The sequence below is a fragment of the Mus caroli genome, chromosome 1 (genome assembly GCF_900094665.2).
Source record: "Mus caroli chromosome 1, CAROLI_EIJ_v1.1, whole genome shotgun sequence".
Classification (NCBI taxonomy): Eukaryota; Metazoa; Chordata; class Mammalia; order Rodentia; family Muridae; genus Mus; species Mus caroli.
This window is the reverse complement of record NC_034570.1, coordinates 161176238-161191474: the sequence shown is the minus strand read 5'-3', so window position 1 is coordinate 161191474 and position 15237 is coordinate 161176238. Positions and strand designations below refer to the sequence as shown.

The following is a 15237-nucleotide window of genomic DNA, read 5'->3' as shown; positions in this document are numbered from 1 at the left end:
TATCCAAATTCATCAAAGCCTACTACTTAAATATGCATGTTGTGTCCATGTCTTTATGTCTCAATAAAATGGTCTTAAAACATGCAAAGTGAGGCTGGGGAGATAGGGAGAGATCAGTCTGTCTGTCTGTGCTTATCCTACAAGCACAAAGACCTGAGTTTGACCTCCAGCACCCACATAAAAAGACCATGCATTTCCACTATTGGGGAAGTGAAGACAGGCTGACCAGTCTACCCAGCTAAATTGGGAGAGACCCTGTGTTAAAAAGCAAAGTAGATGGCTCCTGAGGAATGACAGCCAAAGTTGATATCTGGTACACATAAGCACCTGCTCATACGTGAGCACATATACCCCTCCGTGTACCCCCCAATAAAAATATAATATGTAAAGTGAAGAGGCAAGTCATAAACTGAAAATCATTCATAGCAATACAATGTATAAATAAGCCATATTTAAAACATCTCTAGATTCCTGGGCTGACGAGATGGCTCAGTGGGCAAGGGAGCTTGTTGCCAAGAGTGACAGCCTGAGTTCAATCCACAGTACGTGGTAGAAGGAGAGAAGACATGCCCAGGAGCTGTCCACATATGCCATGGTCTTTGCATACACAAAAATGCATGAGCGTGCACACACACACACACACACATACACAGGTTAAAGATAGACATTTAAGAGCTCTTACTCTTGCAGAGAACAAGGATGCAATTTCCAGCACATACAGAGCCTGCCCACAACCACTTGGAACTTCAGCTCCAGAAGATCCAGTGTTCACTTCCAGCCTTCAAGGGCACCTGCATACACTTGACACACAGACAGACAAACAGGTGTACATACATAAATAAAACTAGACAAAAAGAATCTTGTTAAAGTAGGTATATTGGCCCACTAGTCACAAGCTAACTGAGGAAGGTCTCAAAGGGCCTTGGGATAGATGAGGGCTGAGTTTGTCCCATGTCTTTGTGAGCAGTCCAAGATAATCTGGATAGCAGATCTAACTCAATGAAGTGGATTTGTCTTCCTAGCACTTAGACATCCTAATATCGCTCCTGTGAGTCTCTTTGGCGTGGGGATTTCACACTTATTCAGAAGAGTTCACTGATCAAGCCTCAGCGGTACAAATTTTCCACACGGCTAAGTGGATAATCTAACGTAAAGAACAAGTTCTCTAAGTAACACCTTCAGAGGCCTTCTTGCTTTCTGCACTGAGGTTGGGTTCTGTGAAGGCTGGTGCAGAGGATATGGAGATCATTTATCAAGAGGTTGTAAGAGAACAGGGGAAATTGTTAGTTTTTCAAAAGCCTTTTTGTCCTGTCTAATGAGAAGGTCTGTTGTGCAGTTTAGTGAACGTCTAATCTAAACACAATTCATTTATTTAACTTGTCTTAGGGCTGTCTCGATTTCTCTTCCTCTTCTGAAGCTGTTGGGTCTTTCTACCACATCAGCTGCAAGACTTACTGCCTCACTGCCTTCCCCCACACCCATATGCAACCAGCTCAGGACTCCCTGGGGCCATCTGCACAAAAACATACACTTCTTACATAATGGAAAAGTTATTCTAACTGCTTACACTAGACAAAGAAAACCATACTCTCCTATGCCCATATGGCCGACCTGCCTGTCCTGATCTCTTTTGTCATAACTGACTGGTCATGCAGCCCCACCCCCTCTCTGTCTTTGAGACCCACATTTCTGATGACACTCCTCCCTGTGTGGGACCTGGGTGTGGGTGGTGTGACAAGGGAGAGTAGAAGTGTAGGATCTCCATGCAAGGAGACACAGGGCCCACAACTGAGCAAAGAGTTGGAGTTCAGGGCTGTGGCTCCCATAGGTCCACACGGAGATGAAGAGAGATGACATGGCTTCTACATTCATTGCCCATGTTCCCCAGTCTCTTCCAGGTACTCAAAGACTGGATACTTCCTGTCTCCAAGTCCTCAGAGTCAGTGCTTCGAGCTTTGGCAGGAAACCCAATGGTTGGGCTTCTTGCTGGGGTTTTGGGGAATGGAGTTCCTTTTTCTTTTTGCTCTTTCCCATGGTTCTAACTCTGCCTTGTATGCAGAGTTCCACAAAGGCTGAACAGCCTGTATCATTCTGCAAGGCTGAACAGTTCTGCAAGCCTGTGTCGTTCTGCAGAAACAAAGCTAAGACAAAGGTCAGGAGAAACTTGGGTACAACTTTGAGTGGAGTTTGCTTGGGCAGAGCCAATAGAGACAAATTTGACAGCTACCCTTATCAATCTGTCCTTCTCTCTCTCCTGCTTTATTATAATCACTGGGCACAGGTAAAGAGTGGAGCGGGAAGGAGCAGGACACCTCCACATCACGTCGTTCACACTCCCATGGTTTTCTTCCATTAATTTCCGGCCTCCTGTCTCCAGCGAGCTAGACTGTTGTGGGGTTGACCTCTGTCTGGTGTAGTCTGAAGACCAACTGAGCACCAATCATTTTGAAAAATCCCCAAGCTCAACAAGAAAAAGAAAAAATTAACAATTGAGAGCCCTAGCATTTAATCTACACCCTGAAGAATGAAGGATGGCATCAGAAGCAACCTGTGTGAACCTGAGTGACAAGAGCCAATTGGAGACGTGGCCACAGGTGTGTGGAGGCGAGACAGTTAGATTTATTTCCTCTTTTCTAATTTGAGAGGTTTCATGTTGAAGAAAATCAGTATGTTGGGGTTGCAGGAGGTATAAACCCAGTCACCATGAAGCTGAGCTGCACGCTCACACAGTGGGCTCTTTATGTCTGTCTCGCTGTGCTCCTGGCAACCCAGATGTTACTGGGTAAGTAAAGTGTTTGAATGCTGGTGTGGAGATGAGATACGGCAAATCTTGAGAAAATCCTCAAAGGTAAGAAGCATGGACTGGCTCTGACCTTGCAAAGAATCACTGCTCAGGCGGGACAAGGACAGATAGAAGACTGAATGGCTCTTTCTAAATATAAAAATTCTAATAGTTTCCATCCTAAAAGTCCCTTCTGACTATGAAGACTTTGCCAACTGCAAATCTTAGCTCTTACTTTTCTAATATAACTTTCTTGGAAGGGCAGTGCGGGCTTGCAGGCTCCACCTCCTTCCCTGGCACCCTTCCCTGCTTGCAGCGTGGCCTCCACTGGAGTCTGGGTTACATAGGGTACAGTGACCTCTGCTCTAACCAGGTCACTGTACACTTTTCGGTTCTTATCGTGATGGGTTTCTTTGTTTTGTCTAGCCCTACTGGCTGCTTATTCTCTCTTTCAGCCTCTGTTTTCCTGACTGTCACTGTCATTTACTCTGTTTACTGCTGGGATGTCTTTTGGTCCTTCCGTAGCTTTTCTTTGCCTTCCATAAACTCCAGTGTGCTCTACAGTTAAATCCTCCCTCCCTCCCTCCCGTCTGCATGTATGTGTATGTTTTTTTCTGAACAGTTGTATATTTTATAGCCTTGCGCACATTTCCAGCTCTAACTCTGCTTTTGACCTTCACATTTGAATATTAACCTTTACACAGGCATTTTGACGTGTGTGTGTGTCCCTGGTACCAACACAACATGACCAGAGATGAGTTCACACATTTTTGCATCCTCACTTCTTTTCATTTACTTTTTATCTGCTCTCAGCTCACTGCACCAGCCCTCTGCTGGAAACCCAACTCTTCCTTTGTCATTCTATGCATCATCATCATTGGCAAATGTCACCTCCTAACTTGCTTTCTCAACCAGTTCCTTCTCCGGATCACTACAAATGTTTTCTTAGGACTGAGCTGGGCAATGGCTTCCTTGCCAACCCTGTCTCAGCCTCGTCTCACAGGATGAATTCTCTCTACATCCAGAGTGACTTCTAAAACTCCAGCTCTTGTTGTGGCACATAAAACCCCAAACCTGGTACCCACTAAACCCCCTCAGCCTCTTTGGCATCCCCAAAGCCTTCCCACTTCCACTCTTACAAAACTCAGCCAGCCCACATTTCCATTCACAGCCCAGATTCCTACCTGCCTCCGAGATTTGCTTATATTGTTAGCTCCATCTGAAATGAGCTCTGCCATGACTCCCCAGTCCCCTCCCCCTTTACAAGTATCTAAGTATCCTTACAGACTCCATCTTGAGAGCATCTTCTGAGAGAAGCCTTGTTGGATCCCCAGTGGCTGCCACTGATACTTTGTTATTGCTTTTATCCAAACACTACAATAATCCTTTCTTATGCATGGTCTTCCACCAAACCCAGAGCTATTTGTGGGAGGCCCAGGGTTTTGGTTTTGTAGCAAGAACTGTGGTCTTGGTATCAGGTACTCTGACTTCCAGCCCCTCTCCCAGTTACTACTTTTATATCACTTGGAAAAATTCCCTTTCTGTTGAGCATAGGAGCAAGTCATGTACCTTTAATCTCAGGTCTAAGAAGCCTGAGGCATGAGGATTGCCTCAAGTTCAAAGTCAGCTCAAGTCACATTGTAAGTACCAGACCACCCAGCGATGTATTATAAAATACTGTTTAAGAAAAAAAATCACTTTTAATATAACCTAATTCACTTTTCCCTGTTGTAATACCTCCCATTGAACCATATAAGGTTTATCAAAAAGAAATGCCAACTAAGCTAACAAGGATTTAACTTTAATTAATTAATTAATCAAATAAGTAACATTATATGTGACTGTTTTGACTGAGGGTATGTCTGTGCACCAAGTCCATGCCTGATGCCTTCAGAGGTCAGAGGAGAGTATCAGATCTCCTGCAACTAGAGGTCGAGAAGGTTGGGAGCCACCATGTGGACGTCAGGAACCAAACTTGGATCCTCTGCAAGACCAAGAAGGATTTTTTTTTAAACAGCTAACCCTACTCTCCAGCTCTAAGGTTTTATTATTTTGTTTCTTTTAAGAAACAAAATAAAAGGATGCTGAGCGCAGACATCTGATAGTGGAGGAACTGAAAAGGGGTAGAGAGAAGAGGGCGGAGCTACGGGTACCAAGACAGTGCAAACCAGGAAGTACACTTGATAAGGAAGTTAAAAAGTCCGAGAGTCTGGGCACTGGGAGAGGATGAGAACAAAGGTGCCTGGGATGGGAGAGAGTGGAGTGAACAAGAAAACACATATGAATATGAGGAGAGGGACTAAGCAGGGCAAGGAGCAGCCAGAGCAGAGAGAAATGACATTACCTATCCTGGGTCAGTCATGGACCTAAGAGATATTGTAGAGAGGTAAGGAGAAGTCTCTTAAGTTTTGACCCGGAGGCAAAGAATTGTTCCACCGCTACCAGAGCAGCCTGACAGTAAAGGGTCACAGGGAGGGGGGAATGGGGAAAGAGCTTTGCCATCGCTAGGGGAAAGTTCAAGGGCAGAGGGCATCAAAGTAAGGGATAATTGAAAAGCAAAGAATGGGCTGGCTGGTGGTCATGCATGCCTTTAATGCCAGTTCTCAAGAGGCAGAGGCAGGCAGACCTCATAGTTTGAGGACAGCCTGCTCTACACAGCAAGTTCCAGGACAGCCAGAGCTAGACAGAGAAATGCTGTCTCTAAAACCAAGAAAAAGAAAAGGAGGGAAAAAAGAAAAATGAAGACTTGAAAGGGGGAAACAAAGGGTAAGAGGGGCATAGCTACTTTTGTAGACAACATATTCTTATTTCTAATTGATTATTTATTTACATTTCAAATGTTGTCCCCCTTCCTGGCTTTCCCTCCACAACTCTGCATCCCACCCCCCCTCCTCTTTGCCTCTAAGAGGGTGCTCCCACAACCACCCACCCACTCCCACCTCACCTCTCTAGTATCCCCATTAGCTGGGGCAGCAAACCTCCACAAAACCAAGTGCTCCAGCTCCCATTGATGCCAGATAAGGCCATCCTCTGCTACATATGTATCGGGTACCATGGACCAACCCATATATACTCTTTGATTGGTGGTTTGGTCCTTGGGGGCTCTGAGGGGGGCCAGTTAGTTGATATTGTTGTTCTTCCTTATGGGATTGCAATTCCTTCAGCTCCTTCAGTCCTTCCCCCAACTCTTCCATTGGGGTCCCTGCACTCAGTCCAATGGTTAGACAACATAGTCTACCCTAAAGAGCCAAGTAGTTTTGAGAAGATGAGAGTCAGGGTAGGATGTCACCAAGGAGGCTCAGAGGAGTAAAGTAGACTCCGATTGAAGTAAAACAAACGCTGCTTCTGAGCTTGCAGTCATCCCTGACATTCTTTTTTATTTTTTTTTTCTGCCCCAGAGATGGGGGTTTCTCTGTGTAGCCCTGGCTGTCCTGGAACTCACTCTGTAGACCAGGCTGGCCTCGAACTCAGAAATCCGCCTGCCTCTGCCTCCCAAGTGCTGAGATTAAAGGTGTACGCCACCACGCCCGGCTCATCCCTGACATTCTTGCTCCATTCTTGACTCTTAGGGTGTCTTGTTGCTAGGATCAAACCTAGAGCCTCTTGTAGGCTAGGCAAATGTTCTGCCATTCAGGCTTGCCTGCCTGTCTGTTTTCCTTTTTAAATGTACTTGTGTGCATGTGTGGGGTACATGGTTGTATGTGTGTGGGTGTACACGCACACGTGTACATGTGTTAGTGTGGGTCAGAGAACAACATCAAGTGTCCCATTCCTTAGATCTTTTCTACCTTTCTGTTTTATTTTTTCGAGACAAAGTCTTTCATTGGTCTGGACCTCACTGTGTAGCCTAGGCTAGCTGGCTGGCTGGCCAGAAACCCTTGGGGATCTTGCCTATCTATGCCTCCCAAGCACTGGAGTTACAAGGCTATGTTTGTTCCACCTATATGCAAACTAAGCAGTTTTCCAACTGCTCTTTCTCCCAGCAAACCCCCAAGTCTTTCTTTAAACTCGTTTAAATTTGATTTTGTAGGACTGCTTCTTTAAAATTTATAGGATGGACAACCTGGCCTTGTAGCTTATACCTGTGGCTGAGGCAGGAGAATTGTTGCAAGTTCAAGGTCGGCCTGGGCTACACAGAGAGTGCCAGGTTGTCCTGGACTGCAGAGTGTGACCTTGCTCACAAAACTTCATCATCAACAAAAATCATCAGATGACAGTGAGCACACTTATCTGAAAGGCAGGCTTGTGAAGATTAAACAGTGCACGAATGTGTCAGCAGTGTGTGACACGCTGTGGATGCTAGAATCTGATGCTCATAATTTCTTCCTCCTGCTGTGGGGTCATGGCTGTCACTCTCCTTTGGTTTCCTGAACCAACAGCTGGATGTCATGCTGCTGAGTTTACTGTTCCTTCATCCCCCCCCTCCCTCTTCCCCAAACCATAGTCTTTTCACCAGGAGGCTTGAACGCCAGTGAGCCAGGTCAAAGCCATCCCACTGAAGACCCATAGGAGCCTCTTAGAGAGGTTTGGTGTCTTCTTCTCTCCTGAGAAGATATTCCCTAGGGCAGAAGAGGAGCCGGTGTGGAGGGTCCTTCTTATCCCCTTTCCCTAAGTTGCAGTATCATTCTCTGACTCTCCCTGAGCGATCCCTCCCCAGAAGCTGCCAGTTCAGAGACTCTGAAGTGTGAAGGACTGGTCAGCACTGAGCAAGGCAGCTGCCAGGCTGCTGCCGAGGAGGACGAGGGTGATGAAGATGATGGCGATATGACCCGATCCAGTGACGCTGGCTTCCAGTTCAAGGGCTACACATTCAGTAAACCCTTCCATCTCAGCGTGTCCTATGGTGAGATCCCAGTGCCTCAAACCACTCCTGGTAGCCCCAGTCCACTCAGGGAACTGGCATAGGTAGACGTTCCCCATCCTCAGCTCCCAGGAGAAAAAATGCCCTAGAGTTATTCTCTCGACTCTGGGTCAATCATGAAGGCACAAGACAGGGTGAGGAAATACGGTGAGCAGTCTGTAACACTAAGTTCAATCTCTAAGTAAAAATTGTTCCCGGGGAACCAGTGTATTTTGGGACTGGAGGGCAGGAGTAGAGGGGGAGGGCAGAGGAAGAAAGAGGTCTTTGCCATTGTTATATGAGTTCTAAGGGGCAGAGAGCAGTAAGATGGTCTAGTAGGAGTTGAAAGTGACCTGGACAGTTTAGGGGACCTGCTATGAGCATTGCTTGGGACTTCCTAAGGGATGCAGAGGATACTGAACTCTTACTTTGGGCCACAGACTGGCTGATCCTTCAAGGTCCAGCTACATCGATATTTGAAGGAGATACATTGGTTCTGCACTGCCGTGCCTGGCAAGACTGGCCACTGACTCAGGTTATCTTCTACCGAGAGGGCTCCGCCCTGGGTCCTCCTGGACCTAAAAGTGAATTCTCCATCACCATGGTGCAAAAGTCAGACAGTGGGCACTACCACTGCAGTGGCATCTTCAGGAGCCCTGGTCCTGGGAGCCGAGAGACTGCATCCCCTGTGGCTATCACTGTCCAAGGTGAGCGTCTGAGGGAGTGTTGCTGTGGTAGATTTGGGTGAGAAGGAACAGAGAGACCAACACTATCAAGATCTATGGTTTCTGATGTTCACAGATCCAGAGCCTGGATTGTCTTTTCTAGTCCCTGCCTAGAAGGGAAAGAAGCAGGAAGAGAAGGGAGGAGGGAGCGAAAGGAGGGGGAAGAGAGGGAAGAAATAAGAAGGGAAGGAAAAGAAAGAAAGGAAGGGAGGAGGAGGGAAAGGAGGAGGAAGAGGAAAAGGAGGAGGAAGTTGATGAAAAGTTCAAATGGGACCTTCCTAAAGAGAGCCCATACCTAGTAGAACCAGAGGAAAGGATGGGAGAGGGAAGTTATGGGTCTGTTGAATACAGAATTGTTGACCTCTTCTTCTTCGTCGTCACTTCTTTTCATTTTCCTAGAGTTGTTTACAGCCCCAGTTCTCAAAGCCTTACCTTCTAGTGAGCCCCAAGAGGGAGGCTCAGTAACCCTGAGCTGTCAGACAAAGCTGGCCCTGCAGAGGTCAGCTTCCCGCCTCCTCTTCTCTTTCTACAAGGATGGAAGGTCACTGAGTGTCAGAGGAGTCTCTTCAGAACTCAAGATCCCCAAAGCCTCAGAAGAACACTCTGGCTCCTACTGGTGTGAGGCAGTGACTGAGGACAGACAGATTTCGAAGCAGAGCCCACAGCTGGAGATCTGGGTACAGGGTGCGTTAATGTGTATGTGCACCTGTGGCGGGGCGGGGGTTGTGAGACAGGACTGGGTTTATCAACCGAACTCTGGAGGAACGAGATGAAGAATAGACGCAGGAGAGACAGGGCAGTAATCCAAAGTCTTTGAAGGTAGAAGAGAGTTCAGAAAGAGAATGTCTTCCTTGGACTGTGGAACAAACCAAGACCTTAGCTGGCCCCTCTTGTATCTCCTTATAGAATACAAGATTCCTACATGACCTGAACGTTTATGGAAGCATCGTACCTAGAATGTAGATAATATCTAGAAAGGGCCATTGAGACCTCATCTCAAACAAACAAACAGTCTCTACAAAGAGTACAATGTATGTCAAATTCTAGAAGTTACCATTAGGAAAGCTAGTTCCTAGTATTCAACTTGACACACACTTAGGAGTCACCTAGGCTGATGAGAAATCTTGAAGACAGGTCATATGAAAGTGTCACATGGAAGCAGTGGGAGAGAGTTGTGATTGTCGTCCTGAAGAAAGGGTGCCTCGGGTGACCCATGCAGAGGAAAATGGAAGCAAAGACGATCAACTAACACACACAAAGAGAGGGTTGACCCCCGAGTGTGCTTCCAGAAATTAAATTCTGCCTTGAAAGAGAACAAACTGGACTGTTTAATGATGAGGCGTCCACACTAAAGAGTCTCAGGCAGAGGCAGTCAAGCCTCAGACTAAAGTTTGCATTAGGAAGGACATAAGAGTCTTCGTGCCCTGGCTGCCAGTGAGTACCACGGCCACTTTCAGAAAAGAGGAAACAATGATTCCGTAACCGAACACAGTGAGTTGACACCTCGCAGAGTTCAATTCCAAAATAAGCAGAGCCGAAGGTCGTAGTTAGGGTTTCTGTTGCTGTGAAGAGACACCATTGACTATGGTAACCCTTATAAAGGCAAACATTTATTTGGGGCTGGCTTACAGTTCAGCGTCCATTATTGTCATGGCAGGGAACATGGCAGTGCGTGTGGCAGACAAATGCTGAGAAGGAGCTGGACAGTCTACATCTGATCAACAGGCATCAGGAAGAGGACAGGCTTGAGCTACTGAGACCTCAAAGCCTGTCCCTACAGTGACACACTTCCTCCAACAAGGCCACACCTCCTTGTAGTGCCACTCCCCATGGGCCTATAGGAGCTATTGTACTCAAACCACCACACAAAGGCACACAAGAGTGAAGAAAGATTTGTTTTTTAATTGTCATGCAAGAAGAGTGCAGGTGTTATTTCCAAAGCAAGACCCTCCCTCCCCAAGTAAACAGGGCATGGGAGGTTCATTCAACTCCCATGGGAGGTTTATATATTCACTCATGTAAAGGTTGATCCGTTCTTAAACATTCTCAGTTAAGCAGTGCACTCTGAGCATGCTCACTTTAAAGCTAAGAAAAGATGGTAGACACGTTTGGGGGTGTGCTTAGCCAAGATGGAGGGCATGCTTGGAAAGTTAAGGTGGTAGGCAGGAATACCTCGGGGTATACTGAGTTTACGTTCTACTGTTTTAGCTGAAATAAAGGAAGGAAGACTTTGAAGAAAGATTCTTATAGGAGCTTGCCCTGAAGTTGCTTGCCTCACTTAGAAGCTAACAGTGTGAGGGCCAGAGTCAGGTATCTTTTTTTTTTTTCCTTCAGTTTTTAGGATAAGGTCTTACTTTGTGTCCTTGGCTGACCTACATACAGCTCACTATGTAGACCAGGCTGGGTTTGAACTTGCAGTGTTCCTTCTGCCTTGGCCTCCTGAGCACTGGGATTACAGGATTACAGGGTGACCAGACAGATTTGACTTGCATGTGCTTCCTGCCCATAACTCAGGTCCCTTAAATTCTGCTTATTCCTCCATCTTGAATCCAGCTCTTCAGAAACCAACCACTTCGGAAACTCCTCCCACAGAAGCTGGCGGTCCTCTGCCCCCACCACCTGCTTCTTCTGCTGAGCAGCCAAGATTCTCCTCCCCAGACCCCCACCTTCATTACCAGATGCAGCTTCTTCTCAAACAAATGCAAGATGTAAGAGCTCTCCTCGGTCATCTGGTCATGGAGCTGAGGGACTTGTCTGTCTACCTGAAGCCTGGTACCACGAAGGTTGCTGACAAATGAAAGCGAGCTATTCACCTGTGTATATTCAACCACCGCAATAATTCCAGCTCTTTCTGGACTATGCATATACAGGCATAGTTTTGCAAGCTGGTTTGATACTTAGTTAAACTAATGGAACTATTTGAGTGTAAATAAATGCATACAGCGTTATACCCAGAATTTGCCTATAACTATGTTTTCTTTAGCCATGACAAAGTCATTTTGCATTCTAGACCAGGAATTTCTTTCTGTTGCCTAGAACAGAATTTAAAGAGAAACAAAAACAAAAAAAGTGGATTTTGTACTGCAATTTCAACTGGAAGGGGGGTAATTTCTCTCCCCTATATTCCCATGGAAACATTTAGCAGTGTCTCCTAGACAGTTGGGTTTCACACAGGGTGAGAAGGATGTCTGTGCTGGTAGAATTTAATGAGTTAAGGCATTTACAAGCCAAGGAGGCTGATAACCATCCTATAATACATAGAACAACCCTTTTCCCCAATAAAAAATTTCCTGTCCCCAAATTTTATTAATGTTAAAGATATGAAATGTAAGACTAATAAAAGCTAGTTGTCAATGTGAGGCTTCATCTCTCTTAATTACTCTCCCTCAATAACTATTAATTACATGCTAGTGTTTAATTAATCCTATGGTTTAGATTTTTATAGGCCTCCTCCTCCAAATACCTATGCTGAAATCTTAAATTTATGTACATGTATGTTGTGTGTAAGTCCTGTGGAGGCCAGAAGTGGGCATCAGATCCCCTGGAGCTGGAATTCAAGGCAGTTCTGAGCTGCACAATATGGGTACTGGGAACTGAACTCCTGCTCTCTGGAAGAGTAGCAAGCACCCTTAGTCCCTGAGCTCTCTCAGCAGCAGCACCTACCATGCTGAAATATTAATCCCTAAGGTGATGGCATGAGCCAAAGGAGCCTTGGGAGGTGTTTAGGTAATGAGAACAGAGGTCTCAGGATTAGGGTCAGTGCCTGTAGAAAAGAAAGCCCCAAAGCTAGTGAATCCATTGCTTTTGCACACTCTGACCAAAATGAATGACAGAAACGACTTAAGGAGGAATGGGAGCTGTCTTACGGTAAGGAGGAATGGAAGTGTTTCATGGTTTCAGAGGTTTTCTGTCCATCATGGCAGGCAAGCCTAGCAGCATGAATCAGCCCCAGCAATAAGAGTGTGTGTTCACATTGTGGTAGGCAAGAAAGAGCGAGCCATGGCCAGAAACAGGAGAAGTTATAACCTTCAGAGGCCTACTCTCAGTGGTTTAATTCTGCCAACTAGGCTCTTCCTCCTAAAGGCTCCACAGCCTTCAATATCGTGTCAAATCTAGGCACCAAACAAAACATGAATTCTAACATTCCACCTCTGGCTCCAAAGTCATACGGCCATCTCATAAGATAAAGAACATTCATCCCAACTCAAAAGCCACTGTAATTTTAACAGACCCAACATTATTAAGAACCTCTCAAGTGTCTTTTCTACTGCTGTGATAATATACCGTGACCAAGGCAACTTCCAGAAGTGTGGTAGTTTGAGTAGAAATGGACCCCACAGACTCGTGTGCGTGAATGGTTGGCTTATAGGGAACAGTACCATTAGGAGGTGTTGCCTTGTATGAGGAAGTATGTCACTATGGGGATGGGCTTTGAGGTCTCATATATGCTCAAGTTATGCCCAGTGTGGGACACAGTTGCTGCCGCTGCCTGGGAATCAAGATGTAGAACTCTCATCTCCTTCTCCAGCACCGTGTCTGCCTGGATGCTGCCACATTTCCCACCATGATGATAATGGGTTAAACTACTGAAACCGTAAGCCAGCTTCAGTTAAATGTTGCTGTGGGCATGATGTCTCTTCCCAGCAATAAAACTCTAATGCAAGAAGAGAGAGTTTGTTTGGGGCTTATGGGTCTAGAGGAATAAGAGTTCATGTACCATTATCATGGCAGGGAGGCCTGGCAGTCAGCACCAAGTATAGTGGCAGGAATAGCTGAGAGCTTACGCAGGACACAGAGACCATGAACTCAAAATGTCATGATTCTTTTGAGCCTCAAAGCCTGCCCCTCAGTGACATACTTCCTCCATCAAAGTCACATCTCCCCAGACAATCACTAACTGGGGACCCAGCATTCAAATGCCCAGACTAAGGATAACATCTCATTTAAACCACCACACTCTAAGTCCAGCATCCAGGGCATAGTCATGATGTGAGCCTCAGTGGGCTTGGGCAGCCCTGCCCCTATGGTCCTGATACTTGCAGCACACGTATGCTCTCTCTGTCCAATTCCACTTGGTGCTTGCAGCTTTTCTTGGTAGATGTTCCACATCTGGTATCTCCAACATCCTGAGGTCTCCATTACAATTAGGCTTCGCCCTCACAGCTGTACACATACTCCTCTCAGGGGCTGTCTGCAGGGAATCTGACCGTGCATAGTATGTATGCATTGCCTTGCTTCACGGGGTGCAAGTTGTCATGACCCCTGTAACTGCATGCCTGCAAAACCAGCACCATGTAGACAATACCAAGATTCTGCTGACGGCTGGAAGGTAGCCAGGCTTCCTTTTATCATGTTTGCAGTGGGCAACTCAATCTATACTAACACTTCCCTACATGGTCCGTTTCCAGCTGGGTCCTTAGGAACGTCTCTTTTAGGACCCTTTTTCCCCAGGCACTGGGAGAAATTTCTTCTTACAGCATCTTCTCTATTATCTCAGTGCAATCTGTTTGGCTTCTCTTTAGTGATGCTTATATCTGTTAAGACCTTAATGTATCCCACATTACTTTCCTACAACTTTAATCATATTCACACTCCTTTGTTCTATGCTTGGATTACTGTTGTCCATTCTCAAATGACGAGACCTAGTCTGACAAGTTATGTAATAACCTTGCTTAATGTAACCTTTGGTTGATGATGTAACCTTTAGCATACCATGTTATTATGGCCTTAGTGAGCCAAGAATACTCACATCATCCTGTATTCCCACGGTGGCCTTTCTTTGTGCTATTTGTTTTGTATGCTGCTGCCTGAAATAATTCACAAATGTATACATGATGATTTTATATATACTACAAAGAAACAAAGGAATAAGATCACACTGATGGTTAGTAAAGTTTAGCATCTTTAAGATTGGGATGATTGGTCTTGACTGTCAACTTGATTAGATCTTGAATCAACTAAGAGTCCTGCTTCTGGGTGGGTCTATGAGGAGAAGACATAAGAACTGTGTGCCAATTTATTTTTTTTAAGGTTGAACATGCAGGGGATGAAGAAATGGTTTAGTGGTTAAGAGCACTGGCTGCTCTTCCAGGGGACCTAGGTTCAAGTCCCAGCAACCATATGGTGGCTCATGACCACCTGTAACTCCAGCTCACTGTCCCACACTGTCCCTGAGAACATTCCTCTTACCACAGTCTGTATCAGATGATGGTGCATCTTGTCAGGATGTACTGTTGTGACAGATTTCAAAGACTTCAAAGAACTACTCAAACCCACTGTTGTCCCAGCACCGAGAGGGCTGAGGAAACTAGAAACACTTTAGCCCACTTGAGAGTTTGAGACCAGGCTGTGCAGGATAGCACACCCTTAACAAGGAAAAACAAAACAAACCCGAAGTAACCTAAATACTTTCCAAACTTGTCCGCATACTAAAAGCCTTAGCAATGTGCAAAGGATCGAAGAATTAAAATCCCATGGGAAGGGTCCTGTGTAGAGAAAAAGACCCACTTGCGAAAAGTTCAGAGGGAAGTGGAAGGAACAGGTGTTGGGCAGGATGCTTTTTGGATCCAGTTCCAAGCATTATCTGAATGGCTAATGAGCTCCGAGGTTGATTCCTATAAGTTCAAGAAAGACTACACAGCTCATGAAGTTTTAATGTGATCAGGTTTCTTCTGGAATCCAGTCAAGGGACTGAGATCTTGGTTCTGACTTATGAGAAGCCAAAATAGTCTGCTTGTGTAGACTCTGTGAACTTTTACTGTAGAGGTGCTGGGCCGTGCAGAAGTCGGACCGCGGGGACCGCGGGGACAGGCTGTGGTTGGTGTGAGGAATTCCACACTGGTCCCAAGATGAGGAGGCAGGCAGGGCTGTAGGGAAGCACAGGAGTGCTG

The 15237-nt window shown here is 45.9% G+C and overlaps 1 protein-coding gene across 6 annotated transcripts; it reads left to right on the top strand.

Annotated features, from left to right (window-relative positions):
- Positions 1-2660: 2660 nt before the first annotated feature.
- Positions 2661-11701, top strand: Fcrla (Fc receptor like A). Of its 6 annotated transcripts, none has more exons than XM_021170436.1 (5): positions 2661-2848; positions 7440-7625; positions 8063-8329; positions 8747-9031; positions 10901-11701. In XM_021170436.1, the coding sequence occupies exons 2-5, from the start codon at positions 7547-7549 to the stop codon at positions 11143-11145; spliced, it is 876 nt and encodes a 291-aa protein (XP_021026095.1). In that variant the 5' UTR covers positions 2661-2848; positions 7440-7546; the 3' UTR covers positions 11146-11701. The 6 variants fall into 6 exon arrangements, with proteins under 6 accessions (XP_021026095.1, XP_021026087.1, XP_021026078.1 ...); XM_021170428.1 differs by having other exon boundaries at positions 2667-2782; positions 7443-7625; positions 10901-11402; XM_021170419.1 differs by having other exon boundaries at positions 2667-2782; positions 10901-11402.
- The last annotated feature ends 3536 nt before the right edge of the window (positions 11702-15237 follow it).

What these genes read in the sequence shown, in the direction of transcription:
- Fcrla (XM_021170419.1), top strand. Translation starts at nt 2,704, where the DNA reads ATGAAGCTGAGCTGCACGCTCACACAGTGGGCTCTTTATGTCTGTCTC. An exon ending in CCATCTCAGCGTGTCCTATG is followed by an intron (nt 7,626 to 8,062) that starts GTGAGATCCCAG and finishes TTTGGGCCACAG; the next exon opens with ACTGGCTGATCCTTCAAGGT. An exon ending in GCTGGAGATCTGGGTACAGG is followed by an intron (nt 9,032 to 10,900) that starts GTGCGTTAATGT and finishes TCTTGAATCCAG; the next exon opens with CTCTTCAGAAACCAACCACT.